This window comes from Lepisosteus oculatus, chromosome 8 (assembly GCF_040954835.1).
Source record: "Lepisosteus oculatus isolate fLepOcu1 chromosome 8, fLepOcu1.hap2, whole genome shotgun sequence".
In the NCBI taxonomy this organism is placed as follows: domain Eukaryota; kingdom Metazoa; phylum Chordata; class Actinopteri; order Semionotiformes; family Lepisosteidae; genus Lepisosteus; species Lepisosteus oculatus.
Genome location: NC_090703.1, coordinates 12,864,505 through 12,884,803, shown reverse-complemented (window position 1 = coordinate 12,884,803; position 20,299 = coordinate 12,864,505). Strand labels below are relative to the sequence as shown.

Here is a 20,299-nt window from a genome sequence, read left to right as displayed (position 1 = left end):
CACAGCTGCTTCAGGCATTTGGCATTTTATAATAAAGTTCAGAACAAGCCAGGGCATGCAGAACTCTGTAGGTGCATATTTAAGGATTTTAAGTGCATCACAGTTATCTATTAATTTAAATGCTTTCTAAACAACGGGCATGAGATTTCAAATAACACTGTTCTTGACTTATTTGCACACTCTTTTATTCCTTTACAGAAACCTGAATTTAGACAGACATTTATACTTACAATACCTTCTGAAATAATTAGAAATACATTGAAAATACAGATTATAGACAGTGTCCTAAATTCAGCACATGACTGTACTGGCTTTCTCATTGCAAAGTTCTGCTGCTAGTTTGTTTTCCAGTTTGTATATAGATAATGCTGATAAAAATAAATAGAAATAGAAAAAAAAAGAAAAATAATTATATTCTATATATTATATACTTTTTCTGCCTTCAACTACTGCTCATTCTTCAGCTGTACTGTTTTTATTTTTAATCTCCTGCTTGGAGATCCCAGTACTGATTCACAGGAAACCCTGTCATACAAATTCTGTAAAGCTGGAATAAAATCAGGCAGCTTTTAGGACCCTGAAATTCCTTATGCTTTAAGATGCGTTTTTAAGAAGTCTATACAAGTGTGTCTCTTGTTTTTGTAGCTATATGCCAGTTGTTGCCCAGATTGCATGCACAATTTCTTGTGGTTACGTTTCCAGCTCAGTGCAGGGCTATTTTCTTCCTTCCTCTACCACCATAGCATAAATGCTCAGAAACAAACTGTCAGATTGATTGCACACAAATGTCCTGTATTAAATAAAAGTTGCTTTTCACATGTCATCATACATCAGAAGCAGTGACAATACTCCCTCGTCTACCATCTTTATTTCAGCTTTTCCCTTCACCCTATTTTTGTGCTAACAAATTGGGTTGAAAGGTTGGATAGCTTAGTTGAAATACCATTTAGTAAAAGAGAGTAGTAACCTTAAAGGGGAACTGCAGTCCTAATTTCTCAGACCTGTTATTAAATCTTGGCAACTAAATTCATTGACTTCATAGAACAAATTTACCCATTTCAAATTAAGCACAAAATTGTGAACTGTAAGTCGCCATGTTGTCACAAACTTGCGTTTGAGTTCCCACGAATTGGGTCGTGATGCCTCCCTTCCTGCTCACTAGTCACTGTAATGTGATGTACAAGCGAATAAGTACAGGTTGTGCAGCAAACTTTTCGCCATAGAAATGTTCCAACATGATCTGCATGCTGAGTTAACAAGTAAGTAGTATTGTTGGCAATACTTTGTCAAAAATAGAAAGTAATATTTCTATTGGATTTAAAGAGATTTATTCACAAGCCTGCTAGTTTGCAAAGTCATAGAGCCGCAACACATCACCAGACGTTTTGTTGCCTCGTTCCGAATCTCAGAACATGGTGCTGTGCATACCTGGAAATTTAATCAATTTTGTGACGTAAATTGGGGAGATTTCAGGTTACTGTGTACAGTTTACTTTAACTGCGGTTTGAAATGCGCTCATCAATGTTGATTCCTTCTAACGCCGAGATTTGAAAATAGCATTGCAGTACCGCTTTAAACTATTTGGGAATTAAATTAACTTCATTTTTTTAAAACAATTTCCCACAGTTGCTCGTAACATTTGAAGAAGTTGTCGATCTTATGATTAATAAACTACGGACCTTTGGATGTTATTGACAGACCTGCTGTAATTCGGTGACGCATCTTAAGTGCTAACTCTTTTGGATGTTTTTAAGTTGACAAATATTTTTGCACACTTGGCCCTGCATTTTATCTTCAGCATTTTCTGCCTGCTTATCAATAGAAATACACGTGTGGCCATTATTTCCTCAACTGTGTATGGACATTAAACACTGAACCTCCAAACTGCGTGAAAATGAATCGTGTGGTTTTCAGTCCGTAGAGCAAACCAAAGGGAGGGTTTGTGAAAAGGTTGCAGTCATGTCTGCCTCACTCATCTGTTTCTCCAGCTCTCTTCCTGGGTGTGCTGTTCCTCTCCATGTACCTCACTAGGATGACACTTTCTGTAGTACTTCGAAGTCTGACTCTTCCTCCCACCTTTATCTGTTTTTATGCTTCCGGCGTCCCACCCTCTTTCTACCTCTCCTTGTCTTTTTCTTCCTCCTTGTGTTCCTGTCCCCTCCTTGCCTTATTTTATTTCTTCCTCTCTCCCCTTCTCTCGGCTTGCCGTCAGATGAATGTCCCCACTGAGACCCGCTCAGGCACTACACTTTGCGCCGTCTGGTATTGTGGGTAAATTGCATCGCCTTTTAAAAATAGAACTGGCCAGCGTACCGCAAGCCTTTTTTCTCTCTGGAGAAGAGAACTGGAGAGAAACTCAGTATGTCCCGCTTTCATTAAAACCTGCAAGATGCCCCTAATAAACAGGGATTATAAGAAAAGGATAGACTCATTTTATTTAGTATATACGTACAAGGTAAAACAATACTGCTTAACATTTCATGGCTATATTGTATTGTGTTTTAAAGGTCTTTCAGTATTGGGTGCTAAGTCTATAAAGTCTATAAACATTGCTTAACAAAATCTAATGGCAAAATGCTCAGTTCCTCAATAACATCACTGTTTACAAGCCAGTGCCTTATCAATTATGAATGGAGGTTAAGCGCAGTGAAGCTGTCAGACTGTCTCCAGGCGGAGTCCAGTGTCCCTCCCGCCTCCTTTTCCTGCTCTCCAGAAGTCTTGACAGTGGTTATCCTTGGCTCTTTGAAGGTCAGAGGTCAGGAATGTAAGAGGAAGATGGCTCAGTACAGTGATGGTGCTGAAAATTAGGCTGTCCTTTATAGAGGTGTGGCTTTTAAAAATCCTCGAGTGGAACCACACAAGTGGTTTACAGTATCTGCTATGGAGTGGCCTTCAACGATGTAGAAAAAGACAGGATTTCTTGTTTCTACTCCGAGTTGTTCTGGAATGTGAAATAACATTTGTAATTGTAAACAGTTCTGACAATCATTTGGAAGGAGGCTGTAATTAAAGGAGATGGTCCAATAGAACTGCCTCCAAGTGATCCCAAGAATTCACAGTTGGCCTTTTCTTGAAGTGCAGAGCGCCATAATTCTTAAATCAGCACAAGTGGATGTGCTATGTAATGTGTCCACCATTTGCTGCAGTGAAAAGAAGCAAATTTGAGTGATCGGTACTGTTCAATTACATGTAAAGGTAGAGAAATAGAAAATATTTAAAACTTAGAAACAATCTAAATAGAAAGTCTGTTAAATTAACTTTTTCATTACAATCTTGACTGATACCAAGGTGCATTCTGTGACGTTAATGTTTATTTGCACATTGAACTTCATGCACTGCTTACCAATGGTGTGTATGTAGCTCTCATGGCAAACAGTGCAGACTCTTGTAAGCAGCTTATGCAGTGAGGTATTGATTATCTGTCTGCTGTCTGAGTAAGAGGTTTTTAAGAGATACAGTGACCTCCAGCTCATATTACTCTGCTGTCTACAGCAACCAGCACTGGGTGTTGAGATTCATAATACAATCTCCTCTCTCTGTCTCTTTTATTCTGTTCCCTTTCCACTGGCCATGAAAACTTCAATGTTGATATGCCTCTTCTTTTTGCAACAAACAAAGGTTTGTGTAGAGACCAATTCCTTGAGGGTTCTTCTTACATTTAAAGTTTTTCATTTAAAGGGGTGTTGATATTTACCCATTGCTGATACTCTATAGTATGCATAATGTCAAATAGTGGTGATCTCTATGTTAGATGTCTGTCAAACTAACATTCTTTTTGTGACCAGAACACAGGTGTTGAGTGTGTGAAAAACTCAGATTGCTGACTAGCTCTGTCTCTTTATGCTTCATCCCAGTCAATAGCTGAGGGTTTCAAGGAGGCTGTGCAGTATGTTCTGCCCCAGCTCATGATGGTTCCAGTCTATCACTGTTTGCACTACTTTGAACTGCTGCAGGTAAGTCTTGTTCATCAGTCTCGTACGAACATGGTCTACTCTGGTGCAGTGCTACAATGAAAAGGTGATCTTCCTCAACCACCAGTTTCCCCATGAAGCTACAGTAGTGTGGAAATCCAGTTGAAATCTCAGTTGAATAGAAACTAGTGACCTCTGTCCTGTCTCTGAATAAAAAAAAAAACACCATACCCCTTTATTATATAGTTTGGTTTGGCTGGAGGATAGTTTGATTGGTCTCTGGAGGAGGTGGGAAACAGCAGTTAATATTTTGTTTTTTTTGGCAAAAATTCATATGGGCATGCCATTTAATCTCAAAGGAAATCAACATGCTTTGCCTGCTCACTTTTTTAGAGAAGTAATTTTTATATATTTATTTTAGATGTGACAGTGTTGTGTTTTTTGTTTTTAATTTAAAAGGTGAATCTTCTCCTTCTGTAGGTATGCTCAAGCAGTATGTGTGTGAAGTGCCATTGACAGTGTACTTTAGCAAGAAAGAGCACTCATGAATAGAAATATAAAATACGTACCACGATATCTACCACATTGATGTAGTCGCGATAGCTAATACAGCTAATACACCTCTTACTAAAAGCCATGACCATGTACAGTACATAGGTCACTACCTTGCTGTGGTTTTGACATTGAAGACAGTTGTACTTTCTCTCCTGATGTTTAAGTTCAATGTGAAATTTCTACCAGACTGGTGATGAAAGTCTAAGGTTTTCACTGGTGTCAGTTGCGGATTTCATTACCAGGTGTAATATTAACAACACGTCTTGTAGTGTGATATGGGATGACCGTCCTCAGAATCTGAGAGACAACTTCTTTAACTCTTTTCAAATCCAAAAATAGTCTACATCTGATTGCCTACATCTGTAAAAATCTGTATGCTCTTGGGTTTTTTTCTCCTTTTACTTTTTATTGAACTTTTTGTACCTTATTCTTTATTTGCGATGTACAGTGTCCTTGGGTTTGGAAAGGCACGTTATAAACAAAAGTTTATTATCATCATCAGCAGCAGCATCTAAAGGGAGCATTTTACTATTCTATCTAATAAATGTAGTGGTTTTACTGCTTTTTTTAAACTGGCATGAAGTTCTTTAAGCCATTTACTGTTTGTCTCCTTTTGTTATGCCACCCAGTGTAAGCAGACAAATATGTTTTTTTTTATACAAGGTACTTATCTGGGAATTGCATGCCAGGCGCACAAACTTTCAGTGCATAGGAATAAATTGGAATATGAATATTCTGGTGTTGCAAATCCTGGGTGTTTGAAGAACTTGAAACATTTCCTTAGCTCATGGTTTCCTTTATTCTTGCAAGCACCCCCTCTTGTGGTAGACTTTGGAAATGCTTTCAGTATCTGCCGACTGAAGGGAGCCAGTTCAAGATTTACAAAAACATTTGCCAAAGATGGGATATTGCTTATTTTATCCATTTTGTTTTTGTTGCTCACATATTGTAGAGTTTAGAATGTAATTGCTCTAATTTGTGTGAATAGCACCTCAGAAACTTTGTCCCTATTGACTCAGATTTTCTCCATCTGGTATCTCTTGCCCCGTTACTGAAAATATAAATGCAGTTTATATAATAATAATAATTGCTTACACTTGTATAGCTTTTCTGGACACTCCACTCAAAGCGCTTTACAGGTAATGGGGACTCCCCTCCACCACACCAATGTGCAGCATCCACCTGGATGATGCGACGGCAGCCATAGTGCGCCAGAACGCTCACCACACATCAGTGATCAGTGGGGAGGAGAAAAGAGTAATTAAGCCAATTTATAGCTTAATTGTTAGGAGGCCATGATTGATAAAGGCCAATGGGAAATTTGGCCAGGACACCGGGGTTACACCCCTACTCTTTTCGAGAAACACCTTGGGATTTTTAATTACCACAGAGAGTCAGGACCTCGGTTTTATGTCTCATCCGAAGGACAGCGCCTGTTTACAGTATAGTGTCCCCGTCACTATACTGGGGCTTTAGGACCCACATGGACCGCAGGGTGAGCGCCCCCTGCTGGCCCCACTAACACCTCCTTAGTTTTTCCCAGGAGGTCTCCCATCCAGGTAGTGACCAGGCTCACACCTGCTTAGCTTCAGTGGGTTGCCAGTTGTTAGTTGCAGGGTGATATGGCTACTGGCAATATACTTCTGTTTTTGAAGAAACCAATATCGTCAGGAATATTGTCTTTCTCATTAAGGATCTGATGTGTGTAACTGTCTGTTGTAAGAATCTTCATTGCGTTTGTGTGGTTAACCAAACTTTGTTAGAGCTACTTTACATCCTTACCACATAAACCTGACCAGTTTAGTGCTACTCATGATATAGATATACGCCCTATGAAGTGGCACCTTATTTCTTATTACCTTATTTAAAAAATGAATGTTGCAACATTTTGATAAACGCATCGGGGATCAGGTGTCCAAATTTCCCCTTGGCCTTTAACCAATCATGGCCTCCTAATAATCCGCATCTATGAATTGGCATCATTACTTTGTTCTGGTGTCCACTGATAGCTGGTGTGTGGGGAGCATACTGGCGCCCTTTTGAATAGAGTGTCAAAAACAGCACTACATGAATGCAAGGATTATTATTACAAATGCCTGTACCTGAGTCTCATTGTGAACATTTCCACACATGAAATGCACAGATGGTGTTTGTAATGCACAGCTCTAATTATCCCTGGGTTCTACACATTATGGCCAAACATGTTCTTACCCTGATAGCATTAACCTGCTGTTGTCTCTGTGGGAAGGAGAAGATTCCACTGTCATCCCTGCTGTCCTGTCAACCCGGGAGGACAGGGCTTTTAAGAGCAGGGAAGGGTTTCACGCTTGCCAAGTCAGATTGGAATTGATCATGCCTTCCTTAAAAAGAAGAAGTGCATGTTCTCAGCTTTGAGGGGCGTCTGCACCCTAATAGTTCTAACCAGGCTCCTAGGTGATTTATAGGTATCTGTCCCTTTTAAGTAAGGGAATGTGTTGCTAATGAACTGGAAAAAAAAGAGATAAATTTGATAGATAGATATGTGCGTCTAATTTAGAAAATAGGTTACTTGACCCCTAGAAAACCTGAAGACACAAGGTTCCTCCAGGAAGTGAGTTTCAGGGCCCCTAACCTAGAACACAGGAGACTTGTTCAGCGTACGTCCCGTGGCTTATAGACAGAGGCAGTTCAGGGGATTGCTTAACACACAGTAGAGAAACAAGGACACAGGGTCAAGGCTGGAAACTAAAAGGGAATTAATTGGAGGAGGAGGCCAGGAAACGCTGCTTGTTGCTCTTCCTGAACGGGGGTGGTCTCTCTGCAGCAGCTGCAGGAGCGCAGTAAAGACCAGGACGACCAGGAGTGTCTGAAGCAGGCCATCACTGCCCTGCTGAACCTGCAGTGCAGCGTGGAGCGCATCTACAGCAAGCACCTGCCGCGCCGCAAGCCAGGGTGAGCGTCCGCTTCGTCCGTCACAGGCACACCGCGGCTGCTGGGAGTCCGGCACCAGCATCGCTAGGCATCGCTAGTGGAGCTCGACGTGAAATCGCATTAGCTCTGCAGAGTCGATAGAAACACTCATATTCATAATTTCAGTAACCCAGTAATAAACATAATAATTTCAATAAACCCAGTGTTTCATTTTTTTAGTAGTAGACAAAGACAGAGCAATGAGACAGATACCTAGTTTTATGTGATACACCCGTACCTCTTTTTATCACGTTCCCAGTAACTCTTTCATATGGCGAACGTTTTTTAAAAGAAAAAAACGCATTTCCATTGTTTCTTATGGGGGGAAAATCACAATATGTTCCAGATCCCAAAAATGTCATCCCTACGTTACACTTTTTTCATCAAAAAGTGACAAAACAAACAATAATTACTAACATTCAAACTGTGGTGTGTGCTTTTATTAATAAAAAAAATTGTTTACTTAGATCATTAATCATACCCGAGTACAGTACTCTATTGTACAGTTACTAATTACACACACTCACAATTTTCATTTTCTTAACACCTTGAGTGTCCATGATAAAGTGTAAACCCCACATTTTCTTCTACGAAGAGTAAGAACACATGCAATAGCGAACAATGCACAAAGCGGGACGCACCGAACTGTATCACACATGTCTTTCGTGCCACTCTGTAGGGTCTGTGCTCGGTCTCACCCAGACTAGTTAGTGGAATGTGATGCAAACACTTGATATGCAATACGAGTAGCATACTGACGCGATCCTCTTCACTGTCTACATTTGGTGGAGCTTTCAAAGTTTTTCTTTGTATCGCTTCTTCATAGTTTGGAAGTCGGGTTTCATTGTTTGAAATGTGGAGACAAGTTTCACGTGCTTCGTAATAGGGAATTTTCCTAAAAATAACATTTGGGAAAAGAGATGCAGGCGTACAGTATCTCTGGGGGATGATGCGGTGGCTCTGTGGCTAAGGATCTGCGCCTGTGGGTGGAAGGTTGCCGGTTCGTATCCTGCAGCTGGCAGAGGAATCCTACTCTGTTGGGCCCCTGAGCAAGCTTTAACCCCAGCTGCTCCAGGGGCGTATAAATGGCTGACCCTGCGCTCTGACCCCAAGCTTCTCTCTCCCCGTCTGTGTGCCTGTGTGTCTCATGGAGAGCAAGCGGAGGTATGCGAAAAGACAAATTCCTAATGTAAGAAATTGTATATGGCTAATAAAGTGATCTTATCTACTGTATCTCTTATGTAAAGTGATTTTGACGGGGTTACATGTTACGGAAGCAGATTCATCGATGAAGCCCATGTTTTCGGCACGCAACTGGGTTCCTCTCGCTTTGGTGTCTCACGAGTCTGCGCCTCCTGCTTGTGCAGGGAGCCCATGTACCGGCTGTACAGCCGACAGGTCCGCAGCAAGCAGCTGGCCATCAAGAGGATGAACGAGATCCAGAAGAGCATAGATGGCTGGGAGGGCAAGGACATCGGGCAGTGCTGCAGCGAGTTCATCCTCGAGGGCCCACTCACCCGCGCCGGCGCCAAGCACGAGCGCCACATGTTCCTCTTCGACGGCCTGCTGATCAGCTGCAAGGCCAACCACGGGCAGAGCTCGCGGCTGCCGGGCGCGGGCAGCGGCGCCGAGTTCCGCCTCAAGGAGAAGTTCGTGCTGCGCAAGGTGCGCATCGTGGACCGCGAGGACTCGCCCGACCTGCGGCACGCCTTCGAGATCGTGGGCAAGGACGAGAACTGCGCCGTCTTCTGCGCCAAGAGCGCGGAGGAGAAGAGCGCCTGGATGGCGGCACTGGTGACACTGCAGTACCGCAGCACACTGGACCGCATGCTGGACACGGTGCTGCAGCACGAGGAGCAGGCGCAGCCCCTGCGCCTGCCCTCCCCCGAGGCCTACTGCTTCGCCGTGCAGGACTCCGAGGAGAACATCGTCTTCGAGGACAGCGTGCAGAGCAAGACCGGCATCCCCATCATCAAGGCCGGCACCGTCGTCAAGCTCATTGAAAGACTCACCTTCCACATGTACGCAGGTAATAATAACAACTCCTTACACTTACATACACTTTTCTGGACACTCCACTCAAAGCGCTTTACAGGTGATGTGGACTCTCCTCCACCACCACCAGTGTGCAGCATCCACCTGGATGATGTGACGGCAGCCATAGTGCGCCAGAACGCTCCCCAAACACTAGGTACCAGTGGGGAGGAGAACAGAGTCATGCAACCAGTTCACAGATGGGGATTATTAGGAGGCCATGACTGGTAAAGGCCAGGGAGAAATTTGGCCAGGACACCAGGGTGACACCCCTACTCTTTTCAAGAAACGCACAGAATTTTTTAATGGCCACAGAGAGTCAGGACCTCAGTTGAATGTCACATCCTAGGGATGGTGCCTTTTTGCAGTATAGTGTCCCCATCACTATGGCATTATTACCCACACAGACTGCTGGGTGAGTGTCCCCTACTGGCCCCTCTAATACCTCTTCCAGCAGCAACCTTACCTTTGCCAGGAGGTTTCCCGTCCAGGTACTGTAGGCAGTCACATGGCGCTGACGCCGGGACCCATCGTCAATTTGATTGCTGTTAGCATCTGGTTTCAGTTTTTCAGAGAATAAGTTAGTTCTCCTCAACGTATGACCTTGTTCATCTTCACCAGTAACAGTGGTATTGTAGCCAGTACTAGGGAGCTTACTTGTAGAAAATTGTAACATCTTCCTCATGTTGTATGGTCTTCGTCAATGATGCAGGTTCTCCTGTTGTTCTGCTGCATCTCTGCCCTGCGATTGGAGGTCACTTACAAAATATTTTAAACACCTTAATCTGAGCAGGTCATTCAGTAGTAACAGACCAGCCCCTACTTAGATGTGAAAAGTGGTCGAGCATTGCAAAGATGAGAGTAATATTTGAGGGACAGAATCATGTTAGGAATAGCTGAGTGAGGCCCACACATTAATGCAGACTCCAGAGATTATGGGTAGAATGTATTACATTAATGCCAGATAAAAGATTTGAAAGAACCAATGCAAACAAAAAAGAGAAGACTGGTATTAAGTAAAAAGGACACTTAACAAAATAATAATACATATGTGATTGAGGTATTGTAGATTATAGATACATTGGTGCTTCAACTTGGTTGGTTAGTGCAATGAATGCTGGGATGGATTGGACTAGAGAATTGAGTTTATAACTTTGGCAAAAAACTGGAGTCTGTCTTTCTCCCTAATTTTCATTATAAACTTGGATCAGTGGTGTAATAGAAAGACCTGAAAATAAAACCCAAATGATCTGTTATCCCTGGACAAACACTACTCACTCAGTAAAGCCAAGCAACTATTAAACTGATAAACAAACCTCAAAACTCAGTGGTTTTGATTAATCAGTATCATGCCTCTCAGGAGCCAGGGTTTGTGGCCGTGAAGTGTGATGGATAAATTTTCCCCTGAGTTTCGGTTTGCAGACCTGGCTGAACCCTTTCTTTTACAGATCCTAATTTTGTGCGCACTTTCCTGACAACATACCGCTCCTTCTGCAAGCCCTCTGAGTTGCTTGACCTGTTGATAGACCGGTAAGAAAAGCATTTTTTTTCTATGTCTATTTTTCTATCTGGTGCAGCCTAGTGTAAAAAGCGCTGTAAAGGCATGTCAGCTGAGACTTACTGAAGTGACCCTGTCTTCCCTGCAGGATTGAGATCCCTGAGCCAGAGTCCACCGAGGCACAGGCCCTGTGGAATGGGGAGCAGCCAATGGCAGCAGAGCTCCAGAGATTTCGCAAGGAGTATGTCCAGCCAGTCCAGCTCCGGTATGGACCTCACCGCTGCAGGCGACGTGTTCATCCACTGATATACTAACCTACCCCTCACAAACAGGCAGACAACTTACTCCTCTAAAATCAAGTGAGACAGTGGTGTGGAGCAGAAAGAAGAGCTGTGGGCTTGTAAATGAAACACTGTGGGTTCAAATCTCTAGTGAGACAGTACCGCTGTTCCCCTGAATACTCACACTCGGAATGCTTCAGCAAAATGTCACTAATTGAAATTTTCACGTGTTTCAGTCCGGAGTTGTTGAACTAAGACCAACAAAAAAAACAAGACCCTGTAGCACAGGACCAGGCATGATTCTCTATGCAAGGGTACATGCACTATGTAATAAACAGGAGAAAAGCAGACTGTGTGATTGGCAAGTAGGAGTTTAAAAACAAACTGAGTCTGAAGGCACAATATTTGCTGTGTAAACTCAGAACTAAGGCTTCTTTATTTTACAGGGTTCTCAATGTCTTCCGGCAGTGGGTGGAGCATCATTTCTATGACTTTGAGACAGACCCCGAGCTGTTGTACCGATTGGAAGAGTATGTCACCAATGTAATTCAGCCACGAGGTCAGTACATCACTCTTCCTTAAAGCAATCTTAGGACTCCCACAATGCACAGTGCTCTTAAGGTTTTTATAGATCATATAGATCACAGCTGATAGTTTCCCCGGTTGTTTCAATAGGGAAGTCAATGAGAAAGTGGTTGGAGTCCATCAATAAAATCATCCGACGGAAGATGCAGACCCAGCTGAACGGAGTCAGCCACAGTATCACGTTCGGGAGCCCGCCCCCTCCAGTGGAGTGGCACATCAGCAGGGCAGGGCAGACAGAGACCTTTGCCCTCATGACGCTGCACCCCATCGAGATCGCACGGCAGCTCACGCTGCTGGAGTCCGAGCTCTACAGGTGAGCCGTCCTGGGGACACGGCCGGACCCTACCTGCTCATCGAGTCCCAGTCCTGGTCAAGGTGGCCCTCGCACCCACTGGATCAAAAACCAGCCAACTGCTCGGTTACACCATTCAACCTTTACATTAAAGTCGTCATAGGGTTAATTGAAACATTCGGACTGTTTTTGTTAGAGAATTCTTTTTCTTACCCATTTAGACCCAAACACCTTTAATTCTTTTATATAACACGTTTTTATGAAGACGGTACCTGGAAAGAACAGGAACATACAGTGTTTTTTTTAACCCTACATTGGCCTAAAATTTATGCTGATTTAAATACCATTGTACAGCTTTTTTGGCCTCAATGAAAATTTACCTACAGAAGATAGTTAACTGAAGAAGATGAAGTTCAAAAAGCTTTTAAGAATGTTTTGATTGTTTAACAGTCATATTTTTTGGGTTTGATGAATATTTAGAATGTGATAACTGGAGGGCTTCTGAGACACCCTGCAGGACTCCCACACTACGTAGACCTTTTTTACTCTCAGTGCGGGATTTCTGAGCCCAAATCAGCTTAAGGATGAGTCATCATTTGCTCCTATCTGTACTTTTATTTTTTGGAGAGTTTTGGCTGCCTGTATTGTATACTGCCACATTCAGTGATTGTATCCAAAAGGTGTGTCAAATGAAAAGTTTAAGAAAACCTGTTCTAATGAGTAAACTCTCCAAAAAATACAGCACACCTGGCGATACAGCGCCAAACTGCCAGTAAATTTCAAGTCTGAGAAAATCCCAAGCTTTTGAGGAGAAAAAAAATGGCAAATATTCCAAGTCAAGCAACTTGTTCGTTAGATCCGAGCTGAATTAACAAAACGAACGAACACCAGCCAGTGTGTGAGCATCCAGGACTGGGCTTGGGAATCCTTGTTCCACATCTTGTGCGACATTGAGCTCAATATGACAATGGCTTACATGCCTTAATCCATTAGACAGGGTTGTCTGTGTGGTAGTTATATCTCACCCGCCTCTCAGCTGCTTGCCCCGAGATAGAGACATAGTGCAGAAAACCTAATTGTCCAGCAATGCTGTTTTTTCCCAGCCCTAAGGCGCACATCCATGTAAATATTCATGTACATCAGTATGTAGTAATTTATGATTAACGAACCCACAGTCAATTTGCCAAATTGACTGTAAGGAGCAAATGAGAATCCATTTTGTGACATTAGCAAGAGCCATTGACAAGGTGTCTTATTGTGTTCTGACTGGCCCTCTCCTCTTGCTCACTCTTTTTAGGGCTGTCCGCCCCTCTGAGCTGGTGGGGAGTGTCTGGACCAAGGAAGACAAGGAGAAGAACTCCCCAAACCTTCTCAGGATGATCCGGCACACCACCAACCTCACTCTGTGGTTTGAAAAGTGGGTACATGGCGTACACTGGCGGAGAGGCACTGTCTGTGTCTGGAGGAATAAAAGCTGAAATGGTTAAGAACACTTAGGAGAGGATAGCATTGTAGTGAATGACTGTTCAGTATGTTGGGCTCATTCTGTATCGCTGTAAATTGTGAATCCTTACCACTCATCCCCGGTCCTTGAGAGCCATATGTTCTTGTTTACAATGCAATACACTTTATTAATCCCCAAGAGGGAAATTCAGTGAATTGTTTACTGTCCACCTGCAGTACTGACCTGTTGAACAGACCTGTTTGCATAATTGGGCCTTTTTTGGAAACATGATTATTTAACACAAGCAACTATAAAAGATTCTAAGAGCTGGGGAGAGGTGATGATTTTCTCCGGTTTTGTCCAGTGGTTAAGTAAGGAGAGTTAATAATTAAAATCTGCAAGCAAAAAACTCTGACCCTGCAGGTAGTAATTTTGACCACCCTGGTAAAATCTTCGCTCGAGGTTGAAAGGGAGTGAATCTTCTGTTCTTTGTTTAGGTGCATAGTGGAGGCAGAGAACTTGGAGGAGAGAGTGGCTGTGCTCACTCGTATCATTGAGATCCTGCAGGTGTTTCAGGAGCTGAACAACTTCAACGGCGTCCTGGAGATAGTCAGCGCCATCAACTCCGTGCCGGTGTACAGGCTTGACCACACCTTTGAGGTGAGCTGCCCACATGTGCTGTAGGATTGGTGTTTCATTGTGATCCTGCTGTATTGGGTTAGGAGACATAAAGGACTGATTCTTTCTGTTCTTCCTCGACAGGCTATACCAGAAAGGAAAAAGAAAATATTAGAAGAAGCAGTAGAACTCAGTCAGGACCATTTTAAGAAGTATTTGGCAAAACTCAAGTCCATAAATCCCCCTTGTGTGCCTTTCTTCGGTAAGAGTTTTCCTGTTAAAAGCACATTTTTTTTAACTTTTACAATGTGCAGTTCAGTACACTCGTGAGACACGAGCATCCTGCAAAACTAGACGTTAAGTTAAAATGTGCAGATTTTTCTTGCATTTCCGAAAAAAGCAACAGTATCAAGTTGCCTGCCTGTGTCCTCCAGGTATCTATCTAACTAATATCTTGAAGACGGAGGAGGGGAATCCCGACTTTCTCAAGCGCCACGGGAAGGATCTGATTAACTTCAGCAAGCGCCGGAAAGTTGCCGAGATCACAGGGGAGATCCAGCAATACCAAAACCAGCCTTATTGCCTGAGGGTGGAACCTGATATCAAGGTACTTCGGGGCTCAGACAGCCTCTCAAGACGAGGACCAGAGGGAGTAGGGTGTGCTAATGTTGTTCACAGGGGTTAACAGCATCTCTCGCATCAGCGAGGAGAGTGCTGAAGCAGCCACCAAAGCAGAAGAAACATCTGAGCAGTACAATCATCCCTGAAATCACTAATATTTTCATCTATACACCAAGTACCTGCAGTTAGTATCATCTACTCCCATTTGTCATTGATGCCCCTTGAGATGGAGCAGGCCAGGTGACTAGGAAACCTCTGCTTACCTGCAGCAATGTTCAGAATTAAAACTATAGGCACCATACAGTTTAACATAAACTCAGGCCTCTTGCAGTGACTGTATAAATCCACTGTATAATCGTGGACTCAAACTAATTAAGGATTGTGCGTAAATAAAAGTGAGCTTGTTTGCATTTCTTTTTAGAAGTTCTTTGAAAACCTGAACCCCATGGGGAATATGAGTGAGAAAGAGTTCTCTGACTACCTGTTTAACAAGTCCATGGAGATAGAGCCTCGCAACTGCAAACAGCCTCCGAGATTCGTAAGTAACTTGGCTGCTTGCATCTTACCAACATACAGTATGGTCCTGACAAAAATGAGCACACTTTGTCAAATTGGGAGGACGTTTGAGATACTGTGAGCTCCAGTTTTATGACCTGCTCTGCCAAGAGCAGTATCTGATTTTCTCAGGGCTGTGCCGAGTTTCTGTTTTTCTTTGAAAAAATGTTTTTCTGTTTCACCTTTATTTTTATGGTTTTCAGATCAATTTTCAAAAACAGTTTGGGGTTTATGCCGTTATCGTTATGACAACATATGGAGGGAATGAACGTCAAGGTTTCATTGGGCGATTCTAATCTTGGTGTGTGGTGTTGACGTCACTGAAGCTTGCTTCTGCCCCCTGCAGCCCAGGAAGACTCTCTACACGCTCAAGTCTCCAGGGATCCGGCCAGTGCGCCACACGTCTACCTCAGGCAGCCTGAAGGGCCACCCTGTTCCCCTCGAAAGGGAGCCCCCCCACAAGATCACCTTCCGCAGCATCGCCGAGACGGAAACTGAGAGCACTGCGTCCGTGCCTACCTCTCCCAACACCCCCTCCACACCCCCGCAGTCCGCCTCCTCCGACCTCGGTTCCGTGTTCCTGGATGCAGACCTCAGCAGCTCCTGCGGTGAGCCTCTGTCCCTGTCGCTGCCTGTCTGAGCTGCAGGGACACCCCCATGCAGTGGTCTGCAGCTCGGCCTTTTTAAACTTTTCTGCCTGGACCCATTTTCCGATTTTTGAGCTAGAAGAGTCTCTTCCCTGTTGCTCGGTTGGTTATCTCATGTTTCTTTCTGTGTGCTTTCACACGCCGGGCCTGAGTAACCTCTCCAGTAATCCAGGTTTAGATCACTGGAGCCACTCCTCAGCTGTGTTGTCAATAAATTCACTGTTAGGTCGTTTGAGCACTCACCCTAAGAAATGCTCAAAAATACCTTTGTTCTCAAGTGCACAAGTATTTTCTAAAATCTTGTTTTTCTTTTTGGGTCTTTAACAGGAAGCAACAGTATTTTCGCTCCAGTACTACTGCCAACATCAAGTAAGTGTGATGCAAATCGAGGATTGTTTTCCCTAGTGTCTGATGTGATATTTATAAGGGGTCTCTTTTTGCGAAATCTTGTAAGGGTGACTGTAGCGACTGATGACCATTCCTTTCCCCCTTCGTGTTCGGAGAGGCAGGAAATCGGTCTGTTCTTCCTCCAGTGGCGCCCTGGCCTTGGGTCTGATGGCTGTCCCTGTGGTTGTGTCTCTCTCAGAGTCGTACTCTGTGTCATGCGGCAGTCTTCACCAGCTCAGCGAGGAGCTGATCAAGCCACCCCCACTGCCCCCTCGCAGGAAAGACGCCATCACAGAGGCCAAGGTAACGCCTCATGCACTTGTCTGCATCCTCATTTTCTGGGTTTAGAGCAGCAGTCAAACAGTACATAATGTGTTTTACTTGACATTGTCCAGTTTTGACAAATCAAAGCTCTTTTTTCCCAGGCAATACAAAATACAGCCCTGTTTCTATACAATTTCTTTCTTCTGACTTTCAATTTGTCAGTTTAGGAATTTTGCCTTATCTTACGGACTTGTGAATTGTTCACACTGTTGTTCTTGAATTTGTAGACTGACTAGTCTGTTCCTTTATTATATGGTGCAGTAGTTGCTCATTGTGAATAAAAGATGAGTAGAATGAGCTAATTTAAGTCGCAAGGGTCTTACTGTTTTGCTGTAGTTTTCAAACACATATATATATACATACACATATATATTTCACCTTTTGTACCACGGGATGTCTTTTGTGTTGGTAAAAGCAAGCACAGCCCTAAGGTGGGGGTGCTTGCAGCAGAGTGCAGCTTGAGGCCTGTGACACAGACACCACCGTCTCCGGCCCACGCCATGACACAAGCCAGCTGTGGCCAGGGTTCCCCGAGCAGGGCACACACTCCACTCACCTAGAGTCTCTCTCGGCCTGAGCCTACAGTGGCAGCTCCCGTCAGTGAGAGACCCCGCTTAGAGCTTGCCTAAAAGATGTCCTGAAACGAACACCTGGCTCTGACAGGTGGGGGTGTTGGCCCTTGTTATTCCTGTGCAGTGTAGGAAGTGATGGGCAGGGACACAACAGTTGCTGAATTGAAAGTGAAAAATGAAGGTGAACCAGGGGTTGGTCCATGTGGTTGTGTTGTAGACGGGTCCCAGGCCTGACAGCCCTCCAGCCATCCCTCCCAGACTGCCTCCGCCGCTGACGAGGATCCAGCCCAGAGTGCCCACCTACAACGGCCCCAGCGATGGCCCCCTGCCCAGCCCGCCACCACCGCCCCCCAGGGACCCCCTCCCTGACACCCCCCCACCTGTGCCCCTGCGCCCACCGGAGATCTTCATGAACTACCCCCTGAACCTGCAGCCGTCTCCTGTGGGCCGCTTCCACTGGGAGTTCAGCACCTCACCCAGCTCGCCCAACACCCCGCCGGGCACGCCCTCCCCGAGGGTGCCCCGGCGCTGCTGCCCGCTGAGCGCCAGCCAGAACAGCCTCTGCCAGCCTCCTGCGCCGGTCACGGCCCCCCCGGTGCCTCCCCGCCAGAACTCGAACCCCCAGCTCCCCAAACTGCCACCAAAGACCTACAAGAGGGAGCTCTCCCACCCGCTGCACAGCCTCTCGCTGGTGGAGAACGCCAACGCCAACCCCTAAGGCCCTCACCCCCCCCACCCCCACAGGCACAGCCTCTGCCCCCCGCTGCCCTGCAGCATCCCCGGGCTCGGCCATGCCGGACGGCGAGCGCTGCACGAACCCGAACGCGCGACGGGAGAGGCGAACTTCATGCGGGAGCTCCCGATCGCCGACAGCGGCCTCTGGCCTGCCTCCTGCGACGCCCTGTCACCACCACCACCGCCGCCGCCTCTCAGGGGATCAGTCACTCAAACCCCACGTGCCAACAACAGCCTCGTGCCAGTACAGATGATGGGAGACTGCAGATGAGCTCTGCACCGCACCAGGACCCTGAAGATGACCTGTTGCTCACCTAAGAACAGCATGAACGTAATGCATTAGGGGGGCTTTCTTGCCATTGTGCAGTTGCACACTAATTGCAAAGGATTAATGTTAGTAATCTCTTTTTTTCAAAGCATTTTTGGGGTTCACCATACCTTATGTGCAGACTACGCACTGTACCCAATGCACAATATACTGGTAGTAGTGCCCAAAAAGTATTTTAGTACAATAAAAATTACGTCTCTGACAGCACTGCTATGTGAATTCTGTAGTATTGTGGAATTACAAGGATCCTATAAACTAATGTAGTCAAAGAAAGAATTGGAAATAGTCCTATATTTCTTCTTTTTTGTTTTGCTTAGCAATGCTTTGTTCAGAGCATTGAAATAGAACTGAGAAGATTGGCATAGGTCCAGAGTCACCAGTCTGATTAGTAGTCACCAGTATCATGCCTTGCTCAAGGCATTGAGGGACCAGAACTAAAAGTAATGTACATCAGTTCATAGCTTGTGCTTGCCTGAAGAATCATGCTGTTAGCAGGTGGCAGGGGTCTTTCTTATGCATTACAGCTAGGCATCACAAGTGGGAAAATGAAATTTGAGATTTCATGGAATTCTTTCAGTCATTTCTTCTTTGCACTGTATTGTATAAACATGGACATTAAACTTTAGTATGTTGCACTGAGCCATTAACAGGAGGACAGCGTCTGTGTGGGACTCCCTTTATAACTTGTTCTGCTTCAGTAGTGGCCTTTAATCAAGAGCAGTGAAGTTGATAAAGTCACTGGCGATGGACTTTGATGTTTATACTGGAATACAAGTCATCCCAATTCGGAAATCCACGGATCTGTGGAAGTAACTGCTATAGTCCTTAAGCTCCTTAAAAAGATGATGTCTTAAGCCCATCATTCTGTTTGATGCTAAGGAAAACTACAAAGCTGTATGACTTTAAAAATCCTAATCTCAACCCGTTTGGAAACTTTGACATTAATTAACCCCAAATCCCCCCTGCAAATGAAAAAGGAAGAATGCACTAGTTGTACTGATGTCTAATATTTGGATGCTTGAAGAGGGTTTTTTCTTTAAACTTAAACTTTAAAAAGAAATGTCTTTTTGATGGAATGACGTTTTTAAAAGATAACTCAATGCATCTTACTCGGATGTGCCTTTCTGTGTTTTGTTTTTCTACTTTCCCAAGTGAAAGATGGTGTCTAAATGTTAAAATCTGTGGCCTAAATAATGCTTAGAACAGAGCTCTATACTAGAAATGTACAGTTTTGTTGATGTAGTGTGTATCTGTAAATACACACATACAGACATTACTTAATCTGTATAAAGTGATTTCTCAGTCTTGTACAATTCCCTTTCTGCCTTCATGTGTCAGGAACAACTTATTTAACAATCAAATGCTGCTACAGTCTGACAGATAATGTCATTTCCTCTTTCCACTGTTTTAATTTGACTGCTAAATAGAATGTGTGCCATGGCTTGTTCTTCAAAGTAAAGGGAAATGTCGTATTTCTAACACCACAGCCAGCAGTGAGTGTGGCAGTATAAACACTGCAGGAAGTTCAGGACACAGCCAGGCCTATCTCTGGTGTTCATTCAGCTTCTGCCTTTGTAATTCCTGAACTGCATGGAGAGCTTTCAGATTTATGATGCAGTGCCAACACCTGGTTCCCCAGCCTGTTTCTGGCACTATTCTCCTACTATTTAGTGTTGCAGATCATGGGTAAATTTAAAAATTACTATCAAGGGTATTGGACATGGTTTTAATTGTGGACATCAACAAAATGGTTGTTCCTTACGAAATCTCAGTGAAATCAGTTCTCCTTTGCTTGACTTTGTAAGCCCTTCCATTTCTTTCATAAGTTGTACTGTAGCAGCTTTTTATTGTACAGTAGCTGATGCTACCCAGATTTTATTTGATGGTCTGTGGCCTTTTAACTGTGCTTTGTATTAATGTTCTTAATGAGATTAATAAATCACCCCAGTCTTATTTTCTACTT

At 44.1% G+C, this 20,299-nt stretch overlaps 1 protein-coding gene across 3 annotated transcripts in view; it reads left to right on the top strand.

The window, feature by feature from the left end:
• sos2 (son of sevenless homolog 2 (Drosophila)) overlaps nucleotides 1–20,296 on the top strand; it is a 54,907-nt gene extending 34,611 nt beyond the window's left edge. For 2 of the 3 annotated variants that reach the window (XM_069193249.1, XM_015350846.2), the window contains 16 exons: nucleotides 3,855–3,953; nucleotides 7,270–7,397; nucleotides 8,783–9,444; nucleotides 10,898–10,979; nucleotides 11,096–11,212; nucleotides 11,675–11,787; nucleotides 11,904–12,126; nucleotides 13,403–13,522; nucleotides 14,047–14,209; nucleotides 14,312–14,429; nucleotides 14,602–14,774; nucleotides 15,210–15,326; nucleotides 15,690–15,951; nucleotides 16,318–16,359; nucleotides 16,577–16,680; nucleotides 17,491–20,296. In XM_069193249.1, coding sequence (XP_069049350.1) covers nucleotides 3,855–3,953; nucleotides 7,270–7,397; nucleotides 8,783–9,444; nucleotides 10,898–10,979; nucleotides 11,096–11,212; nucleotides 11,675–11,787; nucleotides 11,904–12,126; nucleotides 13,403–13,522; nucleotides 14,047–14,209; nucleotides 14,312–14,429; nucleotides 14,602–14,774; nucleotides 15,210–15,326; nucleotides 15,690–15,951; nucleotides 16,318–16,359; nucleotides 16,577–16,680; nucleotides 17,491–17,991 — 3,024 coding nt within the window. In that variant the 3' untranslated portion in view covers nucleotides 17,992–20,296. The remainder of the gene's footprint in view (nucleotides 1–3,854; nucleotides 3,954–7,269; nucleotides 7,398–8,782; nucleotides 9,445–10,897; nucleotides 10,980–11,095; nucleotides 11,213–11,674; nucleotides 11,788–11,903; nucleotides 12,127–13,402; nucleotides 13,523–14,046; nucleotides 14,210–14,311; nucleotides 14,430–14,601; nucleotides 14,775–15,209; nucleotides 15,327–15,689; nucleotides 15,952–16,317; nucleotides 16,360–16,576; nucleotides 16,681–17,490) is intronic. The other variant, XM_069193250.1, reaches the window with a different exon arrangement.
• Nucleotides 20,297–20,299: the final 3 nt, after the last annotated feature.